This window comes from Triticum dicoccoides, chromosome 2B (genome assembly GCF_002162155.2).
Source record: "Triticum dicoccoides isolate Atlit2015 ecotype Zavitan chromosome 2B, WEW_v2.0, whole genome shotgun sequence".
NCBI classification, from domain to species: domain Eukaryota; kingdom Viridiplantae; phylum Streptophyta; class Magnoliopsida; order Poales; family Poaceae; genus Triticum; species Triticum dicoccoides.
In genome coordinates, this window is record NC_041383.1 from 17,341,321 (window position 1) to 17,359,825 (window position 18,505).

Consider the following 18,505-nt stretch of genomic DNA (forward strand, 5'->3'; position numbering starts at 1 on the left):
GAGCACTGCGCTGCAGCTAAGCCTCCGAGTGGAAGTCTGGCTTACCACTCGGTAGGATTTTCATAACTTAGGCGAGTACTTGGACTGCAGCTAAGCCCCCGAGTGAGAGGTTTGCTCTTCACTCGGTAGGATTTTCATAACTTAGGCGAGTACTTGGACTGTAGCTAAGCCCCCGAGTGGAAGTCTGGCTTACCACTCGGTAGGATTTTCATAACTTAGGCGAGTACTTGGACTGCAGCTAAGCCCCCGAGTGGAAGTCTGGCTTACCACTCGGTAGGATTTTCATAACTTAGGCGAGTACTTGGACTGCAGCTAAGCCCCCGAGTGGAAGTCTGGCTTACCACTCGGTTGGATTTTATTTAATCTTAGGCGAAACGGATTCGCAGCTAAGCCTCCGAGTGGGAGTCTGGCTCACCACTCGGTAGGATTTTTACAAACTTAGGCGAAACGGATTCGCGGCTAAGTCACCCACTGAGGGGAAAATTTTATTTGGACAAAATAAAAAGTGACAAAAATTATGGAGGAACTATGACACTATTATTTTGAGATCCATGAACTACAGAAGTACTTTATTGCAACTCATCCGAGTGATAAACTTAAGTGTAAAATGGGCGGAGTAGTTCCGCGTTCCAAGCTCGGGGCTCGTCGATATTATGTTCGACGTTGTAAAGATGGTACGCCCCGTTGTGGAGAACTTTGGTGACGATGAAGGGTCCTTCCCAAGAAGGAGCAAGCTTGTGTTGTTTCTTCTGATCCACTCGGAGAACTAAATCTCCTTCCTGGAAGGCTCGACCCCTCACATTTCTGGCGTGGAAACGATGCAAATCTTGTTGGTAGATGGTCGACCGGATCAGAGCCATCTCCCTTTCTTCCTCTAAAAGGTCGACTGCGTCCTGCCGCGCTTGTTCAGCTTCTGCTTCGTTGTAGATTTCAACCCGAGGAGCATTGTGGAGAAGATCACTCGGCAAGACTACTTCAGCTCCGTAGACCAGGAAGAATGGAGTTCTTCCGGTCGACCGATTAGGTGTGGTCCGCAGTCCCCAAAGCACCGAGGGAAGTTCGTCGACCCAAGCTCCAGCTGCATGCTTGAGATCACACATCAGTCGGGGTTTCAATCCCTTGAGAATGAGGCCATTGGCTCGCTCTGCTTGTCCATTCGTCTGCGGATGTGCGACCGAAGCGTAGTCGACTCGTGTGCCTTGAGAGTTGCAGAAATCCCTGAATTCTTCCGAGTCAAAGTTCGACCCATTATCCGTAATGATGCTGTGCGGGACTCCATATCTGAATATCAGTTCCCTGATGAAGCTAACAGCAGCACCGGCGTCAAGGTTCTTGATTGGTTTAGCCTCAATCCACTTGGTGAACTTGTCGACTGCCACCAGTACATGCGTGAAGCCACTTGGCCCTGTTCTCAAAGGACCGACCATGTCCAACCCCCATACTGCGAAAGGCTAGACGAGTGGAATGGTCTTCAGAGCTGATGCAGGCTTGTGCGACATATTCGAGTAGAACTGACATCCCTCGCACTTATCCACTATTTCCTTTGCCATCTCATTCGCCTTTGGCCAGTAAAATCCGGCTCGGTATGCTTTGGCCACGATGGTCCGAGAGGACGCATGATGACCACAGGTTCCCGAGTGGATATCATTAAGGATGATTCGACCTTCTTCTGGTGTTATGCACTTCTGACCAACTCCAGTCGCGCTTTCTCTATATAGCTGTCCTTTGATTACGGTAAAGGCTTTAGATCGACGGACGATCTGTCGAGCCTCTTCCTCATCCTCCGGGAGCTCTTTTCTCAGGATATACGCGATATACGGAACTGTCCAGTCGGGAATGACCACCAAGACCTCCATGACCAAGTCGACCACTGCTGGGACTTCAACCTCAGTCGGATCTGTGGCACTCTTGGGCTGTGGAGCTTCTTCGGTGAAAGGATCTTCTTTGACCGATGGAGTGTGTATATGCTCCAAGAACACACCACTCGGAATGGCTCCTCTCTTGGAACCTATCTTTGCTAGATCATCAGCTGCTTGATTTTTCAGTCGGGGTATATGATGGAGCTCCAACCCCTCGAACTTCTTTTCCAGCTTCCTCACTGCACTGCAGTATCCAGTCATGGCTGGGCTTCTCACGTCCCACTCCTTCACCACTTGGTTGACCACTAAATCTGAATCGCCATAGACCATCAGGCGACGGACGCCGAGTGAAATGGCCATGCGCAATCCGTATAAGAGGGCCTCATACTCTGCCTCATTGTTGGAGGAATCAAAGTGAATCTGGAGCACATATCTGAGCTTATCTCCTCTGGGGGAAACCAGGACAACCCCAGCACCGGAACCATTCAACATCTTAGAGCCATCAAAAAACATGGTCCAATGCTCCGAGTGAACTTCAGTCGGCTGCTGCTGTTCAATCCACTCGGCGAGGAAATCTGCTATTGCCTGGGACTTAATGGCTTTCTTTGCCTCAAACTTGATATCAAGGGGAAGAAGTTCAATCGCCCATTTCGCCACTCGACTAGTTGCATCTCTGTTGTGCAAAATCTCTGATAGTGGAGCATCGCCGACGACTGTGATGGAATGATCAGAGAAATAATGAGCAACCTTCTTTGTGGTCATGTATATTCCATACACAAGCTTCTGATAATGAGGATATCTCTGCTTGGATGGAGTCAAGACTTCAGACAAATAATACACTGGGCGCTGAACTTTGAAAACTTTTCCTTCTTCTTCCCGCTCGACCGTAAGCACTGTACTGATGACTTGTCCTGTGGCTGCGATATAAAGCAATAGAGGCTCTTTGCTGATCGGAGCAGCAAGCACCGGCTGGGTGGAGAGCAGAGCTTTTAGCTCGGCAAACGCTGCATCAGCTTCTGGAGTCCACTCGAACTTGTCTGCCTTCTTCATCAGTCGGTAAAGAGGCAATGCCTTTTCACCGAATCGTGAGATGAATCGACTTAATGCGGCCAAGCATCCAGTAAGCTTCTGGACATCGTGCACTCGCACAGGGCGTTTCATTCGGAGAATGGTGCCGATCTTTTCTGGATTAGCGTCGATCCCTCGCTCGGAAACGAGAAAACCGAGTAACTTTCCACCAGGAACTCCGAATGTGCACTTTGATGGATTGAGCTTGATATCATACCTTCTGAGGTTGGCAAATGTTTCAGCGAGGTCAGCGAGCAGGTCGGAACCTTTTCGTGACTTGACGACGATATCATCCATATACGCTTCCACATTCCGACTGATTTGAGTGAGTAGACACTTCTGAATCATTCGCATAAATGTGGCTCCGGCATTCTTGAGGCCGAATGGCATGGTGATATAGCAGAAGCACCCAAATGGAGTGATGAAAGCTGTTTTTACCTCGTCAGGTCCGTACAGACGGATCTGGTGGTACCCGGAGTAGGCGTCTAGAAAAGACGATCTCTCGCATCCCGCGGTCGAGTCAACAATTTGATCTATGCGAGGGAGAGGAAAATGATCTTTCGGGCAGGCCCGGTTGATGTGCTTGAAATCAATGCACATTCGGAGCGACTTGTCCTTCTTAGGAACCATGACGACATTAGCGAGCCACTCGGAGTGGTATATCTCTCGGATAAATCCTGCCGCCAACAGTCGAGCCACTTCCTCACCAATGGCTTTTCTCTTCTGGACGGCGGACCGCCGAAGATGCTCTTTGACTGGTTTTGCTGATGAGTCGACTCTTAGGCGATGCTCAGCCAGTCCCCTGGGAACACCTGGCATGTCAGTGGGCTTCCATGCAAAAATGTCCCAGTTCTCACGGAGGAACTGGATGAGCGCTTCTTCCTATTTCGGGTCGAGTGTTGTGGAGATGTGGGTCGGTGCTGCATCGGGGTCGGTCGGGTGAATGTGAACAGGATTCGTCTCACCGGACGACTGAAATGCAGATTCTGTGGCGGGTTTCTTGGATCGCAACAAATCACTCGGATCTGCGTTTTGCTTGTATTCTTCAAACTCGACCGCTGTCACCTGGGAATCAGCAATCTTTGAGCCCTTCTGAAAGCACTCTTCTGCCTTTTTCCGATCACTGGTGACAGTGATCACTCCTTTGGGGCCGGGCATCTTCAATTTGAGGTACACGTAACATGGTCGAGCCATGAACCGTGCATAAGCTGGTCTCCCCAAAATGGCATGATATGCACTCTGAAAATCCACAACCTCAAACGTCAACTTCTCTTTGCGAAAATGTTTCGTATCACCAAACACCACGTCCAGAGCTATTTGGCCGAGTGACTCGGCTTTCTTCCCTGGTATAACTCCATGAAAGCTCATGTTACTGGTGCTCAGTCGGGACATCGGAATGCCCATTCCTTTCAGTGTGTCTGCATACAACAAATTCAGCCCGCTACCACCGTCCATCAGCACTTTTGTCAGTCGAGTGCCTTCGACAACTGGATCGACCACCAAAGCTTGCCTCCCAGGGGTGGCAATATGAGTCGGGTGATCAGATTGGTCGAATGTGATGGGTGTTTGGGACCATCTCAAATAATTTGCTTTTGCTGGGGTAACCATGTTCACCTCGCGGTTAATGACTTTCAGTCGACTCTTGCTTTCCACATCTGCAAAGATCATCAGAGTGGAGTTGACATGCGGATATCCTTCCTCACTGTCCTCCTTGTCTTCGGCCTTGTCCGACTCCTTTTCCTTGTCTTTAGACTGTTTTCCTTGAAACTGCTGGATCAGGAGTCGATATTGGCGAGTGGTATGTTTTGGGTAAATGATATTCCCCTCTTCGTCTTTCTTCGTGTGGATATGACATGGCATATCCATCACGTCGTTCCCTTCTTTATCCTTTACCTTCTTAGGGTTCCAGGATCCTTTTGGTTTCCCTTTAAACTTTCCATGAGCCACGGCCAGAGCCTCTCCAGGAGCTGCCGGTTCAGCCTTCCGCTTCTGTTTCCGACTAGTGTTTCCCTTCTCCGACTGGTTCGGCTTGTGCTTGCCACTTCGAAGTCGGTCTTCTTCTTCACCATTGGCGTACTTGGTAGCAATTTCCATCATCCGACTCAAGGTCATGTCTCTGATTCGACCAAATTTCAAACTCAATTCTCTATTCTTGACACCATCCTTGAAGGCGCAGACTGCCTGATGATCAGACACATTCTCCACAGTATGGTGCAAAGTGATCCATCTCTGAATATACTCCCTGAGGGTCTCATTGGTCTTCTGCATGCAGACTTGCAGCTTCGTCAATCCAGCCGGTCGCTTGCAAGTTCCTTCAAACATTCTGACAAACACTCGGGACAGATCTTCCCAAGTGTAAATACTGCTAGGAGGTAACTGATTCAACCACGCTCTGGCAGAACCTTCCAACATGAGAGGCAAATGCTTCATGGCCACCTCATCATTCCCACCACCAATCTGAACTGCCACTCGGTAGTCCTCAAGCCAAGTTTCAGGCTTAGACTCACCGGTGAACTTGCTGACTCCTGTTGCCAACCTGAAATTGGGAGGAATCACTGCGGCTCTGATAGCTCTGCTGAAACATTCCGGACCAGAAACGTGCACTCGACTGCTCGTGGGCGCATCTCTGTCGAGTCCACCTCGATGGGCTCTGTTCCGGTCGACCAAGCCTTGCATGATAATGGATCGCGCATCGAAGCCTGGTTCTCTGGGGTCGACTGGAACTCTTCGCCCCGCACTGAGCTGACGTCTGTCATCTTGCTGCCGAGGAGCGTAAGACCCACCCCTCGGAGGGGAAGTGGGCACTCGACGCCTATCATCTCGGTCGTGTCGGTCTCCATATTGGTCTCGCCGATTCTCGCGCCCCTCACGCCGTGGAGGCGATCTGGGACTGTGAGCCGACTGAACCGTATTCGCAGCGACGGATCGACTGTGAATTCTGTTGCGCGACTGCGACACGGCTGAATTCTGATCTCCTGCTGCCCAGAGCAGATCCCTGATCTGCATCAAGCCTCTGCCAGCTTCCGACTGAGAGGGCTGGATGGACTCTGCAATACGGGTCGCAGCTGCTAAATTCTGGATTGGGGTTCGATATACCTGAGTCGGCGGGAAGAATTGACGTCGACTGGCGTCGGGAACTCGTTGCCGCGCGCGCTCGTCGAGTGCTCGCTGAAGATTCTCCAGGCGAGCGCGTTCGGCCAAATTGGCCAAACGAGCCTCCTCCAAGGCGCGAGCCTCGGGGGTTTCCCCTGCGATGGGAGTATGCAGGGCATCCATGTTCCTGCGGCGAAGTTCCTCTCTTTGCAGAGAGTCGAGTGGCTCGGGCTGATACTCTTCGTGGTCTCGTGCGGGGTCGCCTCCGTCGCCTGCCCCACCATCACGGGCGAAGCCAGGGGGCTGCGGGGCCCGTCGACCATCAAGATTTCCGTCGCTGGATCACTGCTATCGCATTCGGATGCAGTCTCTACGGAGCCAATCGACAGATCGAACAGGCCGTAGAGAGATTCGTCGGGCTCGATTGCCGCAACTTGGGTGGTGGCCGTCTGGCGAGCCATCGCGTGTCTCACCCACCGCTGAAGCCTCGACCGACCCGAGCGCTTGCGCTGGCGGGAGACCGGGAGGGTGGTCGATAGGGGAGTCGACCGATATGGGGTCGACGGTTGCCGCAGCAGAACGCCGCGGACACATGCGCGAAAATGCGTCGCACCGCGGACCGGGAGCGCATCGACGCCGAGTGGAGCCTCCTGGAGCCATGCGGAGTCGTCGGCGACGAAGGTGAGAGCACCGAGACAAATCTCTCGACCCTCGACCAAAACTCCAACAGCGACCATGATGAAAGTACTCGGAAGAATCGCAACTCCTCCACAAAATCGCTAAAACACCCGCCCCACGGTGGGTGCCAACTGTCGTGGATCTAAGTCTGACAGTAGAGTGGGGGTAGGTATGGAGAGGCAAGGTCCTAGCTATGGAGAGGTTGTAAACACAAGAGATGTACGAGTTCAGGCCCTTCTCGGAGGAAGTAAAAGCCCTACGTCTCGGAGCCCGGAGGCGGTCGAGTGGATTATGTGTATATGGATTACAGGGTGCCGAACCCTTCTGCCTGTGGAGGGGGGTGGCTTATATAGAGTGCGCCAGGACCCCAGCCAACCCACGTAATGAAGGGTTTAAGGTACATTAAGTCCGGAGCGTTACTGGTAACACCCCACATAAAGTGTCTTTACTATCATAAAGTCTACTTAATTACAGGCCGTTGTAGTGCAGAGTGCCTCTTGACCTTCTGGTGGTCGAGTGAGTCTTCGTGGTCGAGTCCTTCAAGTCAGTCGAGTGAGTCCCTCGTAGGTCGACTGGAAGGTGATCTCTTCTAAGGGTGTCCTTGGGCAGGGTACTTAGATCAGGTCTGTGACCCTACCCTAGGTACATGACTCCATCACCTCAAACTTCCATACAACATCGACGTGATGCACACCGAAAAGAATGTCGCAGAGTCCCTTTTTAACACGGTCCTCAACATTCCTGATAAGACAAAGGATAATGTTAATGCTAGAGTCGATCAACAGAATATTTGTGATAGACCACGTCTTCACATGCAACCTCCCACAGGCAGTCGAAAATCTTGGTTCAAGCCAGATGCTGACTTCGTACTTAAAAAGGATCATAAGATGGAGGCATTCAAGTGGCTGAAACACGTCGTGAAGTTCACTGATGGTTATGCGTCGAATATAAGTAAGGGGGTCAATCTTTCAATGGGCAGAGTGATCGGGCTGAAGAGTCATGACTATCATGTATGGATTGAGCGGATTATGCCGGTGATGGTTCGGGGCTATGTTCCCGAGCGTGTCTGGCGTGTGCTTGCGGAGTTAAGCCATTTCTTCCGAACGCTTTGTGCTAAAGAAGTATGTCCTGAGAAGATAAAAGAAATGCATAAGAAGGCGCCGGAGTTGATATGAAAGCTAGAGAAGATCTTCCCGCCAGGCTTCTTTACTCCGATGACACATCTCATTTTGCACCTTGCGAACGAGGTATTGTTGGGGGGCCCTGTGCAGTATCGTTGGCAGTACGACCCTGAGAGACAGAACAAGCATCTGAGACAGAAATGTGGAAACAAAGCTAAGATTGAAGCTTCCATAGCTGAGGCAGTTATCCTAGAGGAGGTGGCAGACCTCAGGACAGCCTACTATCCGGACCATGTTCCCACGTTACACAATAAGGTGTCTCGATGCAATACAGAAGAACCCAAATATAAACCAAAGTTGCCTCTATTCACTGGGCAAGGTGGCAGGGCTGGATGCTCGACATCTTATGTCATGCCACGAGATGAGTGGGAGGATGTCATGTTCTATATCTTGCACAACATCAAAGAAGTTGAGGATGAGTGGATGAGGTAATACCTTTGCACCATTCTTTTAGTCAATTCGTTATGTTCACTTTGCCTAGTTCTTATACCGCTTTTCTTATTGTAGTCGATCCGTTGAGGAATAATGGACAGGAATGTTGCCTCCTACTGAAGCGGAGGCACTTGCTCTTCTCCGAAAGGGTGCTGATGGAAGGAAAAATTTCGTTGCGTGGTTCATGGAGAAAGTAATATTTCACACTTCCCTATTACCCATTTCACACTTCCAATTAAACTCATGCACCCTATAATTTCAATTAAACTTGTAGGGAAATGATCCGAACGAATCAATGGATGAAGAATTGAGATGGGTTTCCATGGGTTTTGACCCTACCGTCATGACATGCCAAAAGTATGATGTGAATGGGTATCGCTTCCATACAGAGGAGCACCAGAACAGTCGGCCTGATCCCAAAACTATAAATATCGGAGTCTTCACCGAAGGAGATAATAATGTAGATTACTACGGAAGGGTAGGAAAAATATACGAGCTTACATTCAAATGTGGCCGTAAACACCTAAGTCTCACTGTGTTCAAATGCCGATGGTTCGACCCCAAAAAGGGTCTGAGACATACACCTTCTGTTGGTTTAGTTGAAGTTAAACCATCAACCGTCTATGCCGGAGCTGATCTCTTTATCGCCGCTATCCAGGCCACACAAGTATATTATCTGCCTTACCCATGCCAGAAAGAGTACCTAAAGGGTTGGGAAGTTGTGTTCAAGGTGTCGCCACATGGTAAGCTACCAGACCCGAACGATGATGATTACTACAACATAAACCCCATGACATACGAGGGAGTGTTTTTTCAAGAGGAACATGATGACGTGGTCCGAAACAAGGAGGATGATGACTTGGGTTATGTTGACCTGGACCCAAACGACGACGGCGCCCGGATTAATGGTGAGGCAGTTGTGAATCAAAGAGACATAATTATGCTTGAAAAGTTAAATGAAGACGCTGACGCTGACGATGAGGAAGAGCCTCCACCTCCGTCAGACAACGAAGAAGATATGCGGGATAGTGATGATGAGACCGGTCGACAAATAGATTACAATAGTGATGATTCATATGGGTTCTAGAAAATGTATGTTCTTTTAATAATGTTCTCTTCCGTTATTAATGTCTTTCCTGTATGCTTGTTTTTTTTATATCCTTACTAATTGTTTATTCTCTTCTCAATGCAGGTTTGCTAATCATGGGCAAGTCCAGCGGTGCCAGTTTCCTCAGTAAACTCAAAGGAGGACTTACTCGGAGTGGATGAGCCCACAAGGTTCCCTCCCGACTACGCGAGGATGGCACCTCACAGGGAGGTGGAGGGGTCGGGGGAGGAGACCCTAGAGGAGGAGGGGGTGGGGGGAGAGCCCCTAGAGGACGAGGAGGTGGGGGGAGAGGCAACCGGGCCAAAAAACTCCGGGCCGTGTCCGAAATAGGAGGGTCTTCTTCGATGCCCTCCTATGCTGATGCAGCTTCTGAGTCTGAGGAGGAGGAGTATATTACTGATGTCGAGGAGGAGGAGGCCGAGGAGGAGGAGGCCGAGGAGGAGGAGGCCGAGGAGGGCGAGGAGGGTGGAGGGGAGGTTGACCCCGAGTTGTGGGGTGACTTGCCACCGGGTGCTCCGCAGGGGTGGCTGCGTGGTAGTGCCGAAGTACCTACACCACCTTCTATCGAGGCACACAAGTGGCTCATTGAACCTGTGGGGACAGAGTAAGTGCATCTCAATCATACTTTCAACACATGACAACATTTTTTATTGTACACATGGCAACCCTTTGATTCTTTTGCAGTAACTGGATCCTTCACGGAAAGGGCCGTAAACCGAACGGCCTTCTCACTGTCCTGTTGAAGCAGTTTTGGCCTGGCCTATTCTGCCCGCGGCCAGACAGGGACCCACATCTGCGTGTTTTGGCCACAAGCTGGGCCCACTATGAGGCTTGCAGCAACGCGGAGTACGGGACGGCCGCTAAGGCCGTGATCACCAAATTTTGGGTAAGTTCCCTTTTGAATCACTTGTCTTTAGTTTCGTTCATAGTTTATCATTGAATCACTCAAATCATGCCTTGTTTGCTTCTGGTTTATGCATGATTGCAGCAACTCTATAGAGTTCTTGATGAGCACAAGGCCAGAGCCGACGTGGTCTTACTTGCGTCTACAAAGAAGAAAGCTCGTCAGTTGCAGTACGAGGTGCGTTGGGTTGCCGTCTCACAGTACTACCACATCTACCTGCAACAAAAGATGACCAGAACTCAAGCACAGAGGCAAAAAATTACCATGAGCAGGGAGCAGTTCATGATGGTAACTATTACTGACTTTTCATTGTTTCAAGGAGTCAACTATATGTTTCGTGCTCACATGTCATGCTTCCAAAATTTGCATAGGTTGTTCCTCGTTGGTGCTATGGAAGGCATGACGGATGGGCGTGTTTGGTGGATAGGTGGGTCGGTGACGATCCAGAGTTTGTTGCCAAGAGCATCAAGGCCCGGGCTAACCGTGGAAAAGACGGGACACACGGCCAAGGAAACAGGAACCACTGGGGTTTCAAGGCCATGAAGGTATATCTATATGAAAGATGCATTTTGGTTCTTCTTTACCGTCATGTTCTTATGTATGGCTAACTTCTGTTTGACGTTGCAGGAGGACAAGTTGCAGAGGCCGCTCTCAGACATGGAGTCGTGGAAGCTGGCCCGCGAGCGGAGTGATCGCAAGGAGGGCGAGAGCCAGTAGTACGGCAACACCGAGAAACACCTGCAGTCTTACACTCAGAACTATCAGAAGTTGCATCCGGATGTTCCCGTTCCTGAGGTTGCCCAGTCTCAGATCGACGACACGGCGGTGGTGGCCATCCAGGGTAAGTCCCATGGCCGGTATCCGTGTTTCGATGGCTTGGTCACTCCGTCGATCTCGTACACACGGCTTCGAGCTACCAACCCGAGCCCGTTAGAGAGTACGGGGCGTTCGCAGCCTCCCTTAGTCTGCCAACGTGCTGTAAGTACTTCCCCTTATCTTCTTTGTCTCTATCTTTCTTAGTTTATTTTCATCACTGCCCACTTAGAAACAACCTCAATTTTGTAGGCATATCAAACCTTTCTCGAGCATAGGCATATTGAGGTGAGGGAGTACTTGCAACGAGTGAAGGCAAACGATGATTACAGCCGTCAAGTGATGGCGGTTAGTTTTGCCCTCTTAAACCAAGCTCAAATTTGCACTTTCATTCCTTCTAACTTTGTTGATCACGGGTTGTTTCTAAGTGGACTTGTTTAGCTAACATCCAGGCTATGTTGGCGTCTTGGACTAACCGCACGGAGCCACCACAAGTTGGGCCCCCCCACCACCTGCGGGAGACGCCCCACACATTCCAACGTTCGAGGAATGGCTGGCACTAGGCGGTGATACTCCGGTTAGTAAATTTTCCTAACTAATGACAAACTAGTTCTCGTTCATTCAACACTATCATGTCATATTTACCATTAGAATCTTCTTTCAAACATGTAGGGGACCGGTGGCTCGACTCCTGCTACGTCGACCCCAGTCACTCCGATCTGGCAGAGTGATGGTGGTCGCGGTGGCGGTTTTGGCGGAGGAGGACTTGGCGGTGGCGGTTTTGGCGGAGGTGGACTTGGTGGTGGTTTTGGCGGAGGTGGACTCAGTGGTGGTGGTGGTTTTGGAGGAGGTGGACTCGGTGGTGGTGGTGGTTTTGGAGGAGGTGGACTCGGTGGTGCTTGATGTCGATGATGATTCCGTGTATGCGGCCGTTGTGCCATGTCTTTCATGTTTCAACTTTTATGATGTTTCATGTCTTGCACTACTCTTATGTTCGTGGACTTTCGCCGGTGATGATCTTTAGATGATGAACTTGACTATGTTTAAATGATGTTGATGAACTGTCATATTTCATATTATTCTGTTTTGAAATGTTGTCAAATGAATTGGAAAAGAGAAAACAGGGAATAAAAAAAACTATGCCTACGGCAAAGCCGTCGGCATAGATAAATTCAGGAGCCACCAGGAGGCGACACGTGGCACGGCTATGCCTACGGCCAAGCCGTCGGCATAGATTTATATATCTATGCCGACGGCTTGGCCGTAGGCATAGCCATGCCACCAGGTTACACCAGGAGGCGACACGTGGCAGGGCTATGCCTACGGCAAAGCCGACGGCATAGATTAAACCTATGCCGACGGCTTTGCCGTAGGCATAGCCCTGCCACGTGTCGCCTCCTGGCCTGCCAGCAGTTTGACGGCGCCGTGCGTTGCCGTCAGACGGAAAACTACGCCGACGGCTAAACTATGCCGACGGCTGCGCCAGGGCCGTCGGCATAGACCCCTATGCCGACGGCATTATTATGCCGACGGTCTGACAGGAGTACGCTGACGTAATCTAGACTGACGGCTCTATGCCGACGGCTGCCGTCGGCATAGGTCTATATCGACGGCCTAGGGGCCTATGCCGACGGCCCGTGGCCGTAGGCATAGACAGCGAGTCCGGTAGTGCTACCAGAGTAGTGTTTTTTCTTTAAGACCAGTGGACCAGATTGAGAGGAATGTATACACTTTGAACAGGCGCTGGACTCAGAAGGGACTAGCTCATAACGCGTACTGTCAAGTCGTGGATATTGATGATACGTCCATGGGTTTCCGTCTCCTCCGTCAGCATGGCTACGATGTCACTCCATGTAACTAATAAGTAGTAGCGCTTTGGCATGCATGGCTACTATATATGTTATGCTGGATCGAGTTTGACAGACTAACGCACATCGATCTACAATGTAGCCGTGTTTAAGCACTTTGAGACCAAGGATGGCAATTTCTTCTGTTTCCCCATGGAGACCAACCACGCATCTGTCACCCCGATGTACAACACTTACCGTGCTTCGCAGTTCATGTTCCCTGGTGACGACGACGTCCTGGCACGGGCCGGGCGCTATTGTCGTGCATTCCTCCGAGAGAGACAAGCCTCCAACAAACTGCACGACAAGTGGATCATTACCAAGGACCTGCCGGGCGAGGTAGTATGTTCCAACAAATTCCAGTTAATTATATATATGTATGCATCAATCGGGCTACTATTTAATGCCCTTAATTCACAACAGATTGATGAGCCATTCGTCCTGTAAATTCAGGTCGAGTACACACTGAACTTTCCCTGGAAAGCAAGTTTGTCACGAATTGAAACAAGGATGTATCTGGATCAGTACGGAGGCAACACAGATGTCTGGATTGCTAAGGTCCTCTACAGGTAAAAATAATTAATAATGAAACTTCTATCACTACCATACTCTGCATCATAAGACCAACCTTATTACATTGTTTATTACAAAGAGATCCGAGTTTGATCTGGCCAAAAGAAGAAATGATAATAACATATGGACCAACTAAGATTAACATGCCAAACAAGACCACTCTAAACACTCAATGGCCTATCACTTGCACGCCATCCAAACAAGGATATCAACTCAGTGGTAGCTTCTTCACGCTAACCTCAACCGGCTCACTGTGATGCATGTTATGTAATACTGTGCATAACCGCCGCCAATTGGTACACGATAGTTGCATCTCCATAACCTCAGTCAAAAACACCGTCATTTTTACATAGTCAGATAGACAAAAACAATGTTGTCGTCCCAACCAAAATAAAAATACCTTAGAGATTTAACACCCTCCCCCTCTCTCACACACACGCGCGCGCGCGCGCACACACACACACACACACACACATGGACCCGTTCATGTATGTCTACTAGCCAATTTTGCTGAGGTGGCATAGACTAAATGAAGAAAAGGAGGGTTGAGTATCATATCATAATAAATGATGTGCTGCTATTTATATGCATGACAATAAATGAGGTCATCAAAATACTAACACATGATACTATGCACGATGAAGATAGTATCATATACTAATAAAATATGCATGATAATGATGTTACAGGCAGCTTAAGAGAGATGTGTCCGATCTACCCATTTTATCGGAATCTAATTGATCCCTCATGCACCACATTAAAAGATACACATGAAACAAAAGTATCCTTCAAATTCGTAAGGCCCTTCCAAAGGTGGGAGTATTAGTTTGGCTTTCACAATCGTGAGTATTTCGCTCCAAATGCTTAAAGAGAGACTCCCAAATTCCATCCAAGGTTTTTCTTTTGAAAAGAAGGTTGAAATCTCCGGCATGTGCATCCAAGGATGCACACAACCATATTTATTATATTATTTAATAGTGTCAGACGAAACAAATATATGGATCTAACCCAAAGCCACCTTCTTGGCAACCTCTATCGCTACATCTAAAGCTTGGTGACGTGCCTTGACATCACACCATCTAATTTGATTGCCTTGCCAAGCCGCTCACGGCCAGCCGAGAGCACCAACTAGCTTAGCAAACCCTAAGCGCGCAATGCACGTGCACGCTCTAGAATCTGCCTTCGACATCTTCCGCGGATCAACGCGTTGACCTTGACAGGTCCAACTGTCATCGAGCAAACATCGCCCCGCCCTCCAGACCCCTTTAGCCAACACTTGCTCCAAGAAAGTTGCCCTCATGAGGGTGAGCGGCTCCAGACACCTCCATTGCTTGATCCGAAACACCAAGATCAAGGGTTTCCCCCCGAAGCAGATGCATCTTCCATCTGAGTCCACGTGATGGTCTAACGCTACCACACCTCTGAGCTCCCAGGGGCCGAAGCTCCAAAACAGTGCCACTAAGGAGGTAAGCGACACCACACGCCACTATTGTCCGGTCCGGCAAGCCAAACTTAAGGATTCCCTCAGAGCTCCACAGGACCACCACCTTGACGATGCCCTCAAAGGAAGTTAGCAGCGGCTGTAGAACTCGCTACATCATCTGCAACGGCAGATCCGTCCCGCGAACCAGGGCATAGGCACAGGTCAGAGAAACCCACCAACGTAGGAGGAAGGACCGCATCGGGCTAGACAAATCAAGGCAAGTGACCCAGATCTGTCCAACCCAACCCAACCCAAGGTGTCATCGCCAGCTGGAAGAAGATCTGGGGGCGCGTGCCATGGATCCGTCGCCACCACCTGCGGCCCGTCAATGCCGACATACGTCGCCCACAACCCTTGCAGTGAGAGGCCGCCGTCCGCCAGATCTGGCCGGAGCCATCTCGCCGTCACAAACCACCCATCACCACGCCTGTCGACACACTGTCACGGTGCATGCAAGCCAATGCACGCCCGCGCCGCGCCCATGTGAGAAGGAGCCGCCCTGTGCTGGCCCCTGCCTGCGAAGGGACAGGGATGCCCTGCCACTGCCGGCTCTGGTCGAGCTTCGCCCAGCCGAGCCATGTGACGATGGTGACGGGGGAGAAGGGAGATGAGGGTTGGCGGCCTTGATTTAGAATTCTTCCGCGTGGCACGCAGGGGCGGCGTGGGATGAGACGTCCACTTGCGCATGGCCTAACAATATTTTATGGCATCTTCGCTTAGTAGCTATACATCCAGCATTCTTATGGAAGTTACTATTTAACCCAGAGAGCTGGTCAAACACGCTAAGAATTCGCTTCATATTGATGGCTTTAGCCAAGTCATGTTCTACAAAAATAATTGTATCATGAGCATCTTGTAGACTAGACAGCTCGTCATGTACTAATTGAGGAATGAGGATTCACCTGGGCGTTTTAACACAGTAGACGCAGACACTCATATGTACTATAGACATGGACGCTCATATATATGCACATATATTCATTCCTTATAAATGCATGTATGCACACCCTATCTTTATGAGCACCTCCACTGAGCGGGCATATCATCTTGAGATTGATGAAGTTGCCATAGTTGACAGATCATCTCCTCCATTGAACACACATCGCTGCAGGCCTGAGATAAATCTAGGAATATGCAGCCAGCAATGCCAAGTTTAGAACGTGAACCCTGGTGGGTTGCTTCCACCAAAAGGAACCTAACGTCTGAGTTACTCTCGGTTTGCTAGTGAGGACCCACAGTTAGTAACCATCCTGTGTAGTACTCATCTTACACGTGACACTAGACCTATTCTTAGTTGCTACTATACTAGAAAAAATTACAGTTCCTAGTGATGCAGATGCCGGATGTGTGTCCGTTCATTGGTTTTGTATCGATTGATGCATCAATTTAAGTCAATAAAGCGCCTTTTATTAAAAAAAAAAGAAATTTCTGGTTGCCAAATATTTATCACACCCTTAGTTCTGACCCATACCATTTAATGAATCTTGTGAGCAACGACATGTACCTTAAAATGGCAAAAGCTGATTTCAGAGAATATCAAAGACTCTCCCGACTTGAGTGGAATGGCCTCAGAAAGTAAGTCACGGTCTATTTTCTCTACCACTCTATTCCAAGTGCAATCAATAAGCTAGTAAAGACTGCTATATTCTTAAATGAGATCGAGTATGCACAGGTGGTATTTCAGGAACCATCTGCAGAGGTATGGTGGGACTCCAAAGAGCGCGCTCACGGCTTACTTCTTAGCTTCAGCAAATATCTTTGAACCTAGCCGAGCAGCAGAGCGTCTAGTATGGGCTCGTGTGGCTGTGCTTGCTGAGGCGGTTACAGCTCACTTTCGACACATTGGGTATGTATGCAGCTTGCAGCCTCACAGTTTTCCCTCTCCGGAATCTTCTTTTAGTGATGATCGATGCAAAATGTGTGTGCAATTCATTGCAGGGGTCCATGCTATTCAACAGAGAATCTTGAAGAACTTATCAACCTTGTTTCATTTGACGATGCTTTTGGCGGTCTTCGTGAAGCTGTAAAATTGAACAAATCATTACACGTAGATATAGTTGTTGATATGATATTGAACTTTTACCAGATATGAAACGGCCAAATCTCTATTTTCTTTGGTAATTACAGTGGAAGCAGTGGCTCATGGCATGGACTGCAAAGGAGAGCCATGGATCCGTTGATGGAGATACATCACTGTTGTTCGTTCGCACCATCGAGATCGTCTCAGGAAGGATTGCTTCAACCGAGCAGAAACTGAACCGTTGGGATTATTCCCAGCTGGAGCAGCTCACCTCTTCCATCTGCCACAAGCTTGCCACAATAGGTCTTGCTCAGGTGCGTGTGTACATGCATTGCATCCATATATCCATCTGTGAAACTATAACCAAAAAATGTTTAATGGGGGGAAAACAGAATGGGGCAAGTATGGAGAACACAGAGGGCTTACACCGGCAAGTGGATTTGGAGATGCAAGAACTATCTTGGCGTGTTCATCAGGGTTGCCATGGCATCAACAGAGAGACCAGACAGACATTTCTCAACGTGGTGAAAAGCTTCTATTACTCGGCTCATTGCTCACCTGAAACAGTTGATAGCCACATCGCAAAGGTCATATTCCAGGATGTGATTTAGGAAGAACCCTCTTCAGTCCTCGTTGAAATTATTAAGCATGTTTTGTGATGGGTTCCGTCATGTTACATGTCTAAGAACCTGCAAGGACTGCACGTGAATACTTAGATGGAATAAAAATAAGGTTCCGAACAACATGATACATGCCTAAGTTGTACAAGCAGGTAACAGGCACTAGCTAGTGCACAAATGTTTACACACATCTTAATTGACGGTGCGACACTTTCAATTCACGTCATCATTATCTTTTTGAAATACTAGTGGTGTGGGCAAGAAAGCATACGTCGCCACTATTGCATTAACAGTACTGGAAAAATCACCGTTACCGAATTCTTTGTTGTTTGCCGAGTACCGGAACACGGGATCACGGTAAAAGACATGTAAGCCGAGTGTGGCTCTCGGCAGGCAGCAGGACACAGCACACGCCGGCAGTTGCTCCTGGTAAAATGTGCTCGGCAAAAAAAGAACACTCGATTTATTGGTGGTGTGTCAAAGACTCGACACGCCACTGGTTACTTACAGCGTGGGGTAAAGACACGCTATTGGTCTATTTTTGGTCACTGTTTCTCGTTTTCAGGCCCGAATATTTGTTTCTCGTTTTTGGGCCCCAATATTTGTGGCGTGGGCTTAGTCCGACGCCACTAGCTCGCCCTTTTTTTACTTAGGTAGAAACCTAGCGCATACTTTGTCTATCTCCACTCAACCCGTCTGCCTCCCAAGACTAGCCGCTGCTGCTGGACCTTGCCGAAGAAGGCTACCCCCTTGTCGTCACCATCAGAGATCGCCGCTCATTGTCACAAAAGGTTCGATCCCTACCTCTCCTTCACCTCACGCTTCG

General features: G+C 49.3%; 1 protein-coding gene across 1 annotated transcript in view; it reads left to right on the top strand.

The window, feature by feature from the left end:
• The window catches only part of LOC119360254 (syn-copalyl diphosphate synthase-like), a 35,245-nt gene extending 17,480 nt beyond the window's left edge, over nucleotides 1-17,765 (top strand). The window contains exons 5-12 of the mRNA XM_037625971.1: nucleotides 12,877-12,989; nucleotides 13,087-13,322; nucleotides 13,437-13,552; nucleotides 16,516-16,614; nucleotides 16,712-16,885; nucleotides 16,978-17,062; nucleotides 17,167-17,373; nucleotides 17,452-17,765. Of these exons, the coding sequence (XP_037481868.1) occupies nucleotides 12,877-12,989; nucleotides 13,087-13,322; nucleotides 13,437-13,552; nucleotides 16,516-16,614; nucleotides 16,712-16,885; nucleotides 16,978-17,062; nucleotides 17,167-17,373; nucleotides 17,452-17,670 (1,249 nt within the window). The 3' untranslated portion in view covers nucleotides 17,671-17,765. The remainder of the gene's footprint in view (nucleotides 1-12,876; nucleotides 12,990-13,086; nucleotides 13,323-13,436; nucleotides 13,553-16,515; nucleotides 16,615-16,711; nucleotides 16,886-16,977; nucleotides 17,063-17,166; nucleotides 17,374-17,451) is intronic.
• The last annotated feature ends 740 nt before the right edge of the window (nucleotides 17,766-18,505 follow it).